The sequence below is a fragment of the Molothrus ater genome, chromosome 4 (genome assembly GCF_012460135.2).
Source record: "Molothrus ater isolate BHLD 08-10-18 breed brown headed cowbird chromosome 4, BPBGC_Mater_1.1, whole genome shotgun sequence".
Taxonomy (NCBI): Eukaryota; Metazoa; Chordata; class Aves; order Passeriformes; family Icteridae; genus Molothrus; species Molothrus ater.
In genome coordinates this window covers 72,837,380-72,852,105 of record NC_050481.2, presented here as the reverse complement: position 1 = coordinate 72,852,105, position 14,726 = coordinate 72,837,380, and the positions used below count along the sequence as shown (strand labels likewise).

The 14,726-nt window shown below is 56.1% G+C and overlaps 1 protein-coding gene across 1 annotated transcript; it reads right to left on the bottom strand.

Annotated features, from left to right (window-relative positions):
• Positions 1-651: 651 nt before the first annotated feature.
• On the bottom strand, positions 652-7,457 carry SPEF1 (sperm flagellar 1). Its single transcript, XM_036381517.2, has 7 exons — positions 6,331-7,457; positions 6,126-6,237; positions 5,532-5,682; positions 4,970-5,018; positions 3,615-3,672; positions 2,790-2,898; positions 652-916 (listed from the first exon to the last, which is right to left on the bottom strand). Exons 1-7 carry the CDS (start codon positions 6,449-6,451, stop codon positions 809-811), a joined length of 708 nt encoding a protein of 235 aa, XP_036237410.1. The 5' UTR covers positions 6,452-7,457; the 3' UTR covers positions 652-808.
• Between the last annotated feature and the right edge of the window lie 7,269 nt (positions 7,458-14,726).

The window sequence follows — 14,726 nt, the reverse complement described above, 5'->3', positions numbered from 1 at the left end:
CTGCTGTCTCCACAGTGTCCCCCCTGCTGTCCCCTCCCCAGGGTCACCCCACTGTCCCCCATGTCCTCAGTGTCCCCCTTGTCCCTGCAGTGTCCCCCCAGTGTCCCCAGTGTCCCCATGTCCCCAATGTCCCTAGTGTCCCCACAGTGTCCCCACCGCTGTTCCCACAGTGTCCCCACAATGTCCCTAGTGTCCCCACAGTGTCCCCAGTGCTGTCCCCTCTCCACTGTCCACAGTGTCCCCACATGTTCCCCGTGTCTCTACATGTCCCCCCTGTCCCCACAGTGTCCCCAGTGTCCCCACAGTGTCCCCACAATGTCCCCAGTGTCCCCACAGTGTCCACACTGCTGTCCCCCCAGTGTCCCTATAGTGTCCCCAGAGCTGTCCCCTCCCCACAGTGTCCCCCCAGTGTCCCCACAGTGACCCCACCACTGTCCCCTCCCTGCAGTCCCCACAGTGTCCCCAGTGTCCCCACAATGTCCTCAATGTCCCCACAGTGTCCTCAGTGTCCCCGTGTCCCCATAGTTTCCCCACTGCTGTCCCCACAGTGTCCCCCCTGCTATTCCCTCCCTGTTGTCCCTACAGCACCCCCAGTGTCCCCATTGTCCCCCCCATGTCCCCAGTGTCCCCTCACGGCCACTCTGACCCCTCCAGGATCCAACTCTTTAATCCCCAAATCCGCCGGGAGCCACCGGGAGCCACCGGGAGCCACCGGGAGCCACTGCGCTGTCCCCGGGCTGTCCCCGCGCTGTCCCCGCGCTGTCCCCGCGCTGTCCCCGCGCTGTCCCCGCGGTGTCGCTGTCGCGGGTCAGCGGCGCTGTCCCTGCAGCTGCTGCAGCCGCTGGCTCAGGTCGTCGATGCGGAGATTCTTGAGGAGCAGGAGCTGCTCCAGCCGCCCCACCTTGGCCTGCAGGATCTGCGGGAATCCCAAATCCCCAAAATCCCAAAATCCCAAAACCTCAAAATCCCCAAATCCCAAACCCATTCCAAGGGGTCTTCCCAGAGCAGGGAATTTTTTTGGGTTTTTTCCCAGAGGAATTTTGGGGTTTTTCCCACTGAGGAGAAGAGATGGATTTGGGATTTCCGCTCTACCTTGGCCTGCAGGATCTGCGGGAATCCCAAATCCCCAAACCCCCAAAATCCCAAATCCCCAAATCCCAAACCAATTCCAAGGGGTCTTCCCGTAACAGGGAATTTTTGGTTTTTTTTTTTGTTTCCCAGACGAATTTTGGGTTTTTTCCCAGAGGAATTTTGGGGTTTTTTTCTCAGACGAATTTTGGGGTTTTTTCCCCACTGAGGGAAAGAGATGGATTTGGGGTTCTGATCCCTTTCCCATAAAAAATAAAACGGGAATTCCAGAATATCCCGCTGTTCCCATTCCCGGATATCCCTCAGAATTCCGGCCTTTGCCGAAATTTACATCTGTGCCGGGGGAAAAGCCGGATTTGAGGGGAAATTTGAGGGAGGGGAAAAAGCGGGATGGGGGGATCAGGAAAAACCGGGAAAAACCGGGAAAAACCACGAAAGGGAGGACAGGGAAAAACCAGGAAAATTCGGGAAAAGATAGGGAAAGCTGGGAAGGAGGATGGGGAAAATTTTAGTGAAGAAGGGACCGGGAAAAGCCAGGATAGGGGACACGGAAAAACCGGGAAAGGGGGACAGGGAAACGCCGGGAAGGTGGGACAGGGAAAATTTTAGGGAAGGGACAGGGAACAATCAGGAGAAACCGGGAAAAACCGGGAAAAGCCGGGAAGGAAGGACAGGGAGAAATTTAGGGGAGGAACCGGGAAAAGCCAGGAAAGGAGACACAGAAAATTTTAGGAAAGAAGGGTCAGGAAAAAGCCAGGAAAAGCCAGGAATAGGAGACAGGGAAAAGCCAGGAAAGGGGGACAGGGAAAAAACGGGAAAAGCTGGGAAGGAGGGACGGGGAAAATTTTAGGGAAGGAGGAACCGGAGAAAGCCGGGAAGGGGGGACGGGGAAATTTTTTGGGAAGGAGGAACCGGAGAAAGCTGGAAAAGGGGGACAGGGAAATTTTTTGGGAAGAAGGGACAGGGAAAAACCGGGAAAGGGGACAGGGAAAGACTGGGAAAAACCGGGAAAAGCCAGGAATAGGGGACACGGAAAAGGCGGAAAGGGGGACAGGGAAACGCCGGGAAGGAGGGACACGGAAAAGTTTAGGGAAGAAGGGACAGGGAAAAGCGGGGAAAAGGGGACAGGGAAAGACCGAGAAAAGCCGGGAAAAGCCTGGAAAGGGAAAAGCCTGGAAAGGGGGACAGAGAAAATTTTTGGGAAGAAGGTTCAGGGAAAAGCCGAGAAGGGAGGATTGGGAAAAGCCGGGAAAAGCTGGGAAAAGCTGGGAATAGGGGACAGAGAAAAGGTGGGAAAAGGGGACAGGGAAAAGCCGGGAATAAGGGCAGGGAAAAGCCAGGAAAGGGGGACAGAGAAAATTTTAGGGAAGAAGGGACAAGGGAAAGCTGGAAAAGGGGGAACAGGGAAAAGCCAGGATAGGGGGACGGGGGAAAGCCGGGAAAAGCCGGGAAAAGCCAGGATAGGGGGACAGGGAAAAGCCGGGAAAAGCCGGGAATAGGGGACATGGAAAAGGCGGGAAAGGGGGACAGAGATAAAAATTTTGGGGAAGAAGGGACAGGGGAAAGCTGGGAATGGGGGGACACGGAAAAGGCGGGAAGAAGGGCGGGGGACAGGTCAGTGTCGCGCGTGTCCCCCCGGGATGTCCCCGCACATCCGGGACCTCTCCGGAGCCCGGGACTGGGATTTGGGATGGGCTCACCTGGATCGTGTCCCGCGCCAGCTGCAGCGCCTGCTCGCGCTCCGCCAGCTGCTGTCGCATGTCCCCAGGGCCAGCCCCGGGCGGCGCGGGCACCGCCACTGTCACCGCCCTGGCGCGGCGGGGACACGGCCGGGGGGACAGCGCTGAGCCCTCCCAGAGGGGAGGTGCCCAGATCCTGTGCCCCGATCCCATGGGAATGTCCTCATCTCTCATGGGGACACCCAGGGACACCCAGGGACACCACGGTGACCCCCAAACCCCACAGTGACCCCAAACCCCACAGTGACCCCAAACCCTCACAGTGACCCCAAACCCCACAGTGAGACCCTGACCCATACAAGGACCCCAAGAACCATATGGGGACACCCCAAACACTGCAGTGACCCCAAAGCTCACAGGGACCCCCCCAAAACCTCGCAGTGTCCCCAAACCCCTGTGGGGACCCCCCAAACCCTCACAGTGACCCAAACCCCACAGTGAGTCCCTGACCCACACAAGGACCCCAAGAGCCATATGGGGACCCCCTGACCCTCATGGGGACACCTCAAACATAGCAGTGACCCCAAACCACCCCAGGGATCCCCCCAACCCCACAGTGACCCTAACCCAAAACCCTCACACTGAGCCCCTGACCCCACAGGGACCCTAAAACCCACAGTGATCCCAAACCCTCACAGTGATGCCCCAGACCCCATAGAGCCCCCAAACCACCACAGGGACCCCCTGAGTCCCCTCAGTGACACCCAGAACCCCACAAGGACCCCACAGTGAACCCATAAACACCCCCTGACCCCAAAAGGGCCCCATCCCCTGCCCAGCCCTCACCTGGCAGTGCTGTCCTGGCTGCAGCCCCTTCCCAAATCACTCTGGAGCCTGGGCTGGCCTGGAAAACCCACAGGGATGGATGGACAGACGGACGGACAGAGAGATGGATGATGGATGGATGATGGATGGATGGATGATGGATGATGGATGGATGGATGGATGGATGGATGGATGGATGGATGGATGGATGGATGGATGGATGGATGATGGATGGATGGATGATGGATGGATGATGGATGGATGGATGGATGGATGGATGGATGGATGGATGGATGGATGGATGGATGATGGATGGATGGATGGATGGATGGATGGATGGATGGATGATGGATGGATGGATGGATGGACGGATGGATGGATGGATGGATGGATGGATGGATGGATGGATGGATGGACGGATGATGGATGGATGATGGATGATGGATGGATGATGGATGGATGGATGGATGGATGGATGGATGGATGGATGGATGGAGGGATGGATGATGGATGGAGGGATGGATGGATGGATGATGGATGGATGATGGATGGAGGGATGGATGGATGGAGGGATGGATGGATGGATGGATGGATGGATGATGGATGGATGGATGGATGGATGGATGGATGGATGGATGGATGATGGATGGATGGATGGATGGATGGATGGATGGATGGATGATGGATGGATGATGGATGGATGGATGGATGATGGATGGATGGATGGATGGATGGATGGATGGATGGATGGATGGATGGATGATGGATGGATGATGGATGGAGGGATGGATGGATGGAGGGATGGATGGACGGACGGATGGATGGATGGATGGATGGATGGATGGATGGATGGATGGATGGACGGATGATGGATGATGGATGGATGATGGATGGATGGATGGATGGATGGATGGATGGATGGATGGATGGATGGATGGATGATGGATGATGGATGGATGATGGATGGATGATGGATGGATGGATGGATGGATGATGGATGGATGGATGGATGGATGGATGGATGGATGGATGGATGGATGATGGATGGATGGATGGATGATGGATGGATGGATGATGGATGGATGGATGGATGGATGGATGGATGGAGGGATGGATGGATGATGGATGGATGGATGATGGATGGATGGACGGATGATGGAGGGATGGATGGATGGATGGATGATGGATGGATGATGGACGGATGATGGATGGATGGATGGATGGATGATGGATGGATGGATGGATGGATGGATGGATGGATGGATGGATGGATGGATGGATGGATGGAGTAAGCTGCCCCACAGCGCTGTCGCCTCTCAGGGTCCCCAAAAAGTCCCAGTGAGGAATTTTGGGATCCTTTATCCCCCATCCCTTACCTGTGTCCAGGTACCTGCCTTCGTCCAACGCTGCCGACTCCGCTGGGGGCTGAGGAGAGGCAGGAAAACCCCTGGGACACCTGGGACACACCTGGGACACCCCTGCCACCAGCCCAGGTGACACCAACCTGGCCTGGGACTTTCAGGAGCAGCCACAGCAAATCTGGGAATTCCAGCCCAGCCAGGAATTCCTTGCCAAGATCCCAGCCCCATCTCCCCTTTCCCAGTGGGAGCCATTCCCTGGCTCCTGTCCCTGCAGGCCTTGTCCCCAGCCCCTCTCCAGCTCTCCTGGAGCCCCTGCAGGGACTCTGAGGATTCCCTGGAATTTTCCCTTCTCCAGGGGAACATTCCCAGCTCTCCCAGCCTGGCTCCAGAGCCGAATCCAGGAACGATTTCTGTTGGGAACAACCCTAAATCCCCTTCATTCCCACCTTCCCCTATCCCATCTTTTCCCAAACTCCAATATCCAACCTTTCCCGAAATCCCCATTCCGGGAGTACCCTATTTTTGGGATTTCCTCCCCATTTTCGGGATTTCCTCCCCGTTTTTGGGATTTCCTCACCTTCCCAGCCCCTCCCTTGCTGTTCCTCTGCCTCTGCAGGATTTTGTCCCGCAGGAGCTGCAGGAGCTGCTCGGCCGTTCCCGGCTGGCTCCGCACCAGCGCCTGGATCATCTCCTCGGGCAGCCGCAGGTTCAGCTTGCTCAGCACCTTCCTGGAATTTGGGATCCATGGAACAGCCAAGGAGGTGACAGAGGGACACAGAGGGATACAAGGGGACAGAGGGGCAGAGGGACGGAGAGGGACAGAGGGGGACAGAGGGGGGACACAGAGGGACAGAGAGACACAAGCGGACAGAGAGGGAGATGGGACACAGAGGGACAGAAAGGGAGAGAGAGGGACACAGGGAACACCGGGGGACACAGAGGACACAGAGTCACAGAGGGACACAGAGGGACCCACAGAGGCACAGGGGGACACAAGGGGACACCAGTCCCCACCCGCTGCACGCCACGGTGGCTCTGTGGCCACACGGAGCTGTCGGGATGTGACGAGCAGGGCGACACCGCCCGCAGGACAGGTGGGGACAATCTGGGGACGCCCCGGACGGGGGGTGGGGGGGGGGGGTCACACGGAGCTGGTGGCGCCTGTCCCTACCTGTTAAGGTGGCCCCAGTTGGCGACTTTCTGCGCCGTGGAGCTGGTGGGGACAAAGCTGTGCAGCTCCACCAGGGAGGGGAAGAAGAACTTCACCACCTCGGCCGCCAGCACTGCGGGGACAGCGGGGACACGCTGCGGGTGGCACCACAGGGACAGAGGGACAGCCCGCCCCGGCCACCCCGCCGTGTCCCCGCAGGGCCAACCGCCGTCGCTGAAGTCGCGGGCGATGTTCCTGCGCGGCCGCGACAGTGGCACCGTGTCCAGCCAGCGGTACAGGGACACCAGCGACGCCTCCGGGCCCGCCTCCGGCCCCTCGGCCGCCATCAGGGCCCGGCCTCAGCGTCCCCGCTGCCATGGCAACAGGGGCGGGGCCTGAGCAGAGCGTCGCGGCGCCATGGCAACGGGGGCGGGGCCTGAGCAGAGCGTCGCGGTGCCATGGCAACGGGGTCGGGGCCTGAACAGAGCGTCGCGGTGCCATGGCAACGGGGGCGGGGCCTGCGTGGAGCGTCCAATTGCCATGGAAACGGGGGCGTGGCTTTAATGAAGCGGCTCTGCTGCCGTGGCAACGAGGGCAGGGCTCAATGGGAGCGTCGCGGTTGCCACGGCAACAGGGGCGGGGTTTAATGGGAGCATTTCTGCTGCTATGGTAACGGGGGTGGAGCTTGAAGGAAGAGTCGCGGTGCCATGGCAATGGGGGGGGGCATAATGGGAGCATCCCATTGCCATGGGGAAGTGGGCGGGGCTTACTGGCGTCGCTGCTGCTATGACAACGGGGGCAGGGCTTCATGGGAGAGTCCTGTTGCCATGGCAACGGGGGGTGGGGCTTCAGGGGAGCATTTCTGCTGCCATGACAATGGGGGCGGGGCTTCAGGGAGCATCGTGGTGCCATGGCAACAGGAGCAGGGCTTGCAGGGTGCACCCTATTGCCATGGAAATGGGGGTGGGATATGAACATTGGGATGGGATATGGACTTTGGGATTAGATATGGACATCGGGGTGGGATATGGACACCAGGGATGGGATATGGACAGTGTGGATGGGATATGGACACTGGGAATAGGAAATGGACACTGGGGTAGGATATAAATATTGGGATGGGATATGGACACTGGGATGGGATATGGACATTAGGATGGGATATGGACATTGGGAATGAGATAGGGACACTGGGAATGGGATATGGACACCATGGATGGGATATGGACACCATGGATGGGATATGGACACAGGGATGGGATTTAGACACAGGGATGGGATATGGACACCATGGATGGGATTTAGACACAGGCACAGCCGCAGGAGGTGACAGTGACACCCCCAGATCAGGGGCTGGTCGTTATGGCGGTGAATGGGACCCCCCCCAGCAGGAAAAATCGGCCCCACCTGCACCTGGGTGTGGAGCTCTCAGCTGTCACCTCCTCTTTGCCCCGTCCCCCAGCCATGTCCCCCCCTGGCCGGGCCGTGTCCCCGAATTCCCCCCTCAATTGTCCCCCCGCGGTTCCCCGCTGCGCCTTCAGCCCCGCCCATCCTCCGACCCCGCCTCTCCACTCCGTTACGCCTCCAATTGGCTGCACCTCCCGTCAATCATCCGGCTCCGCCTCACCCCTCTGTTTGCCACGCATCGAGTACTTCCGGATTATCTTCGGCTCCACCCTCCGCGCCTTTCTATTCGCTACAATTCCCGCCGATCATAGCTTTAACCAATCATCTTCTTGTCCCCGCTTATCACGCACTCCCATTGGTTGATACCGCCGCCATTTTTGCATAAAAATCGGCGGCGCGGCGCTGGGCGCCCCCCTGTGGACGCGGCGCGGCCCCCGTGGCTGTCGCGCTGCGCTCCGGGGCCGGCGACCGCGCTGACATATCGCGACATAGCGGCCTCACCGCGGCTCCTCGGCGCGCCGAAGGGCGGCCGCGCGCTGGTGGCGCTTCCCCCGCGGTGTCGCTGGGCACGGCGGGTGGCACCTTGGGGACATCCCCGCTGGCTTTGTCACCTGTGTCCCTGTGTGACGTCAGAGCCCCCCCCATGGGATTACCCCCAGGATTCCCTCCCTTCCCCCCCCCCCCACTTCTTAAAAATTTCCCACCCATTTTTTCCACCTTTTTCTTCCCCCTCCCCTCTTTTCCATTCTCACCCCCCTCTCTCTTTTGATTCATTTTTCTCCCTTTTTGTTCCCTTTTTCCCACCCTATTCCCCCCCTTTTAAATTTCATTTTCCACCTTTTTTACCCCTCTCTTCTCCCCCTTTTTAGATTCCATTTTTCCTCCCCTATGTTTTCACTTTTTTATTCCCTTTCTCCCCCTCATTTCCCCCTTTTTATTCCCTTTTTTCCCCCTTTTTTCCTCATTTTTATTCCCTTTTTTCCCATACTTCCGCATTTTTAATTCCCTTTTTCCTCCCCTTTTCCCCCTGGACATTTTTTGCTTTCTTTTCTTTTTTCTTCTTGTTTTTGTTTGTTTGTTTGTTGTGTTTTTTTTTTTTTTGTGAGACTGATATTTTTTGAGGGGGTTATTTGGGTTTGTTCTAGGGATCTTGGTACTTTTTGGGGATATTTTAGGTTATTTTGGTTCTTTGTAGGGGTTTTTTTTGAGCTATTTTGGGGTTATTTGGCATTGTTTTGGACTTTTGCATTTGTTTTGGTTTTTTGGGCTGTTTCTGGCGTTTTTTGGATATTTTGGGCGGTGTTGGGGGTTATTTTGGAATTATTTGGGTTTGGTTTTGGTATTTTTGGGAGGTTTTTTTATTTTTTGTTGTCTTTTTTGGGTGATTTTTGGGGTGTTTTAGGGCTTATTTTTGGCCTATTTGGGGTTTTGGAGGTATTTTATGGTGGTGTTTTGTGGTTTTGGGGCTTACTTGTGGGTGATTTTGGGCTTGTTAGGAATTTTTTGGGGTTTTTTTGTGGGTTTTTTTGGGGGGGGTTATTTGAGGAACATTTTGGGATTATTTTGGGTGTAATCTGGATCAATTCAGGGATTATTTTGTGGGGCAGTTTTTTTGCCTTCTTTTGTGTTATTTAAAGCAATTTATTCTCTGCTCAGCTGTGAATAATCTGAGGGGGGTGTCCCCAGATTGGGGGGTTGGGGACCCCCCAAAATGTCACGGGGGGGGGGATGGGACACTTTAATCAGGGACAGATTTGGGGTCATGAGTGGGGAGGGGGTGGCACCGGGATTTGGGACACTGGGGACAGGGGTGGGGTGGGGGACCTGGATTGGGGTTGGGGACACCTGGGATGGGGGGGATCCCATTGGATTGGGGGATTGATCCCACTGGTTATGGGGGTTTGATCCCACTGGATAAGGGGGATGAATTCCCTAAGTAGGCGGGAAGATCTCTTGGGATTGGAAGGGTGATCCCACTGGTTTTGGGGAATGATCCCACTGGATATGGGGGATAAGATCCCCGGATATGGGAATGAATTCCCTAAAGAGAGGGCAAAGATCCCTCTGGATATGGGGGATGATCCTACTGGTTTTTGGGGGATGAGATCCCTGGATAAGGGGGAAGGATCCCACTGGATAAGGGGGATGTTCCCACTGGTTTTAGGGGATGAGATCCTTAAACAGGAGAGATGATCCCACTGTTTTTTGGGAATGTTCCCACTGGAGAGAGGCAATGACGCCACTGGATATGGGGAATGATCCTACAGGATTTGGGGGATGAGTTCCCTGCATGGGGCGGGGGGGGATGATCCCACTGTTTTTGGGGGAGGATCCTACTGGAGAGAGGGGATGAGACCCCTGGATATGGGGGATGAATTCCCTAAATAGGGGAATGACCCCTCGGGACTGGGGGGGTGAGATCCCTAAATAGGGGGGATGATCCCACTGGTTTTGGGGGATGATTCCATTGGATATGGGGGATGACATCCTGAAAGAGGGGGGATGATCCCTCTGGTTTTGAGGGATGATCCTCTTGGGTGGGGGGGATGAGATCCCTAAATAAGGGGGATGATCCCTTTGGATTGGGGGATTGATCCCACTGGATAAGGGGGATGAATTCCCTAAATAGGGGAGATGATCCCTCTGGACTATGCGGGGTGAGATCCCTAAATAGGGGGGATGATCCCTGGATATGGGGGAGATGAATTCCCTAAATAGGGGGAATGATCCCACTGCAGAGAGGGGACTGAGTTCCCTGGATAAGGGGGGATGATCCCGCTGGTTTTAGGGAATGATTCCATTGGATATGGAGGATGAATTCCTTAAATAGGGGCAATGATCCCTCTGGTTTTGAGGGACGATCCTCTTGGCTGGGGAGCGATGAGATCCCTAAATAAGGGGGGTGATCCCACTGGAGAGAGGGGATGAGACCCCTGGATATGGGGGATGGATTCCCTAAATGGGGGAAATGATCCCTCTGGACTGGAGGGGTGAGATCCCTAAACAGGGGTGGCGATCCCACTGGTTTTGGGGGATGAGGTCCCTGAATGTGGGGGATCCCCCCTACAGAAGCGGGATGAACCCACTGTTTTTGGGGGATGATTCTCTTGGATAAGGGGGGAATGATCCCACTGGATTAGGGGATTGATCCCTCTGGATATTGGGGAAGAGATCCCACTGGTTTTGGGGGATGAGATCCCTGGATATGGGGAATGAATTCCCTAAATAGGGGGATGATCCCACTGGATATGGGGGGATGAGATCCCCCTGGTTTTGGGGGATGATCCCACTGGTTTTGGGGGATTGAACTTCCTGGATATGAGTGGGATCATCCCACTGATTTGTGGGGGCCTGAACCTCCTGGATAAGAGTGGGATCATCCCATTCTTCTGGAGGGATCATCCCACAGGATGGGAAGGATCATCCCACTCATTTTTGAGGAATTGAAACTTCCTGGATACGAATGGGATCATCCCGTTCTTCTGGAGAGAACATCCCACTGATTTTTGGGAGGGATCATCCCACAGTTTTGGAGGGATCATCCCACTGATTTGTGGGGATTATCCCACAGTTTTGGAGGGATCATCCCATTGATTTTTGGGGGATTGAATCTCCTGGATAAGAGTGGGATCATCCCATTCTTCTGGAGGGATCATCCCGCAGGTTTTGGAGGGATCATCCCAGAGGATAAAGAGAGATCAACCCACTCATTTCTGGGGGGTTGAACCTCCTGGATATGAGTGGGATCACCCCACAGTTTTGGAGGGACCATCTCACAGGATAGGAGGGATCATCCCATTGATTTTTGGGGGTTTCAACCTCCTGGATATGAGTGGGATCATCCCATTCTTCTGGAGAGAACATCCCACAGTTTTGGAGGGATCATCCCACTGATTTTTGGGGGATTGAACCTATTAGGTATGAGAGGATGATCCCATTCTTCTGGAGGGATCATCCCACAGGTTTTGGATGGATCATCCCATTGATTCTGGGAGATTGAATCTCCTGGATAAGAGTGGGATCATCCCATTCTTTTGGAGGGATCATCCCACTGATTTTTGGGGGGATTGAACCTATTAGATATAAGGGGGATCATCCCACAGGATGGGAGGGATCATCCCACTGATTTTTGGGGGATTGAATCTCCTAGATATGAGTGGGATCATCCCATTCTTCTGGAGGGACCATCCCACAGGACGAGAGGGATCACCCCACAGGGTAAGGGGAATTATCCCATTCTTTTCGAGGGATCATCCCACAGTTTTCGAGGGATCATCCCACAGTTTTGGATGACCCCCCCTGGATCCAGGAACCATCCAGCATTAACGGGATCACCCCGCAATTCCCAGAACCTCCCAAACCCCCGTAACCCCCTCACCCCTCCTTGGGGACAGCTCTCCGAGGTGACCCCACCGAGGTGACCCCGGGGGGACGCTCAGGGGACGCTGAGGTCCCTCTGGCACACCCAGGGGAAGCTGAAGTTGCAGTTGTGGATCTGGACCCTTGGACGGGGGGGATGAACCCTCTGGATTTGGGGAACCATCCCACTGATTTCTGGGGATTGACCGTATTAGATATGAGGGGGATCATCCCACAGTTTTGGAGGGATCATCCCACTGATTATTGGGAGAATTGAACCTCCTGGATATGAGTGAGATCATCCCACAGTTTTGGAGGTATCTGAGCCCCCCTGGATCCAGGAACCATCCAGCATTAATGGGATCACCCCGCAATTCCCAGAACCTCCCAAACCCCCGTAACCCCCTCACCCCTCCTTGGGGACACGTCTCCGAGGTGACCCCACCGAGGTGACCCCGGGGGGACGCTCAGGGGACGCTGAGGTCCCTCTGGCACACCCAGGGGAAGCTGAAGTTGCAGTTGTGGTCGTTCCAGAGCCCCGCGCCCACCGGGTGGATCTGGGCGCAGCCCTCGCCGCCCCATTGGCCGTGGTCGGTGCTGTCCGGCTGCCCTGGAGCCCAGAAACTGCCCAAGGGCGCCGGTCAGGGCGGCATCCCAAGGGATTTAGGGGATCACCCCACTGGATTTAGGGCGTCTGAACCCCGTGGATTACTGGGATCATCCCAAGGGATTACGGGGATCACCCCACTGGATTTAGGGCGTCTGAACCCCGTGGATTACGGGGATCATCCCAAGGGATTACGGGGATCACCCCACTGGATTTAGGGCATCTGAACCCCATGGATTATGGGGATCATCCCAAGGGATTACGGGGATCACCCCACTGGATTTAGGGCGTCTGAACCCCATGGATTACGGGGATCACCCCACTGGATTTAGGGCGTCTGAACCACATGGATTACTGGGATCATCCCAAGGGATTTAGGGGATCACCCCACTGGATTTAAGGCGTCTGAACCACATGGATTACAGGGATCATCCCAAGGGATTACGGGGATCACCCCACTGGATTTAGGGCATCTGAACCCCATGGATTACGGGGATCATCCCAAGGGATTTTAGGGGATCACCCCACTGGATTTAGGGTGTCTGAACCCCGTAGATTACAGGGATCATCCCAAGGGATTTAGGGGATCACCCCACTGGATTTAGGGCGTCTGAACCACATGGATTACTGGGATCATCCCAAGGGATTTAGGGGATCACCCCACTGGATTTAAGGCATCTGAACCACATGGATTACTGGGATCATCCCAAGGGATTACGGGGATCACCCCACTGGATTTAGGGCGTCTGAACCCCGTGGATTACAGGGATCATCCCAAGGGATTTTAGGGGATCACCCCACTGGATTTAGGGCATCTGAACCCCATGGATTACGGGGATCATCCCAAGGGATTTTAGGGGATCACCCCACTGGATTTAGGGCGTCTGAACCCCATGGATTACTGGGATCATCCCTTGCGGGTTAGGGGATCTATCCGGTGGGATTTAGGGGATCTGAACCCCAGGGATTAGTGGGATCATCCCACTGGATTGGTGGGGTTGTCCCACTGGGTTTAGGGGATCTGAGCCCACTGGATTTAAGGGATCTGTGCCCCACGGATTAGTGGGATGATCCCACTGGATTTAGGGGATCTGAACCCCATGGATTAGGGGGATCATCCTACTGGGTTAGTGGCATTGTCCCACTGGGTTAGTGGGATTACCCCACTGGATTTAGGGGATCTGAGCCCCATGGATTAGGGAGATCACCCCACTGGGTTAGTGGGATTACCCCACTGGATTTAGGGGATCAACCCACTGGATTTAGGGGATCTGTGCTCCAGGGATTAGTGGGATCATCCCACTGGATTTAGGGGATCTGAGTCCCATGGATTTAGGGGATCATCCCACTGGATTAGTGGGATTGTCTCACAGGGTTAGTGGGATCATCCCACTGGGTTAGTGGGGTCTCCCCACTGGATTTTGGGAATCATCCCACTGGATTTAGGGGCTCAACCCACTGGGTTAGTGGGATCACCCCAGTGGATTTAGGGGATGAACCCACTGGATTTAGGGGATCTGAGCCCCTTGGATAAGTCGGATCATCCCACTGGATTAACGGGACCATCCCACTGATTTCTGGGGGATTGAGCCTGCTCAGCACTCAGGCCCAGCCGTGTCCCCAAGTGTCCCCAGGTGTCCCCACCCCACTCACCTCTGATCGGGGGAATAGGGGGTCCCGTCCGACCAGCGCCAGGAGCCCCCCACGCCCGTGGCCGTCAGCCCGATCCAGTAGGTGCCACCCCGGGCCTCCCGCGCCAGGTACGCCTGGGGACACGGCAGGGGACAGGTGAGAGGACACAGGAGGGGACATGGGGACAGGTGAGTGGACAGGTGAGGGGACATGGGGACAGGTGAGGGGACACAGGGGAATGGGGGACAGGGGAAAGGGTAACAGGTGGGATGGGGTGGAGAGGGGACACGGGGACATGGGAGAGGACATGGGGACAGGTGAGGGAACAGGTGAGGGGACACAGGGGAAAGGGCGCAAGGGGAACAGGTGGGATGGGGCGGGAAGGGGAACACGGGGACAGGGGAGGGGACACAGGAATGGGGGACAGGGGAAAGGGGGTGAGGGGAACAGGTTGGAAGGGGGACATGGATGGGGGGACAAGTGAGACAGGTGAGAGGACACAGGGACATGGGAGGGGACAGCGGAATGGGACAGGACGGGGGAAGGAGAACAGGTGGGATGGGGTGGGAAGGGGAACACGGACAGGAAGACAGGTGAGAGGACATGGGGACAGGTGA

Bases quoted from the DNA above. Each gene is read 5' to 3' on its own strand.
- SPEF1 (XM_036381517.2), bottom strand. From the start codon at position 6,451: ATGGCGGCCGAGGGGCCGGAGGCGGGCCCGGAGGCGTCGCTGGTGTCC. The intron at 5,019-5,531 runs GTGAGGAAATCC...GCCTCTCCTCAG, and splicing joins GCAAGGGAGGGGCTGGGAAG to CCCCCAGCGGAGTCGGCAGC. The intron at 3,673-4,969 runs GTAAGGGATGGG...TGGGTTTTCCAG, and splicing joins AGGCAGGTACCTGGACACAG to GCCAGCCCAGGCTCCAGAGT.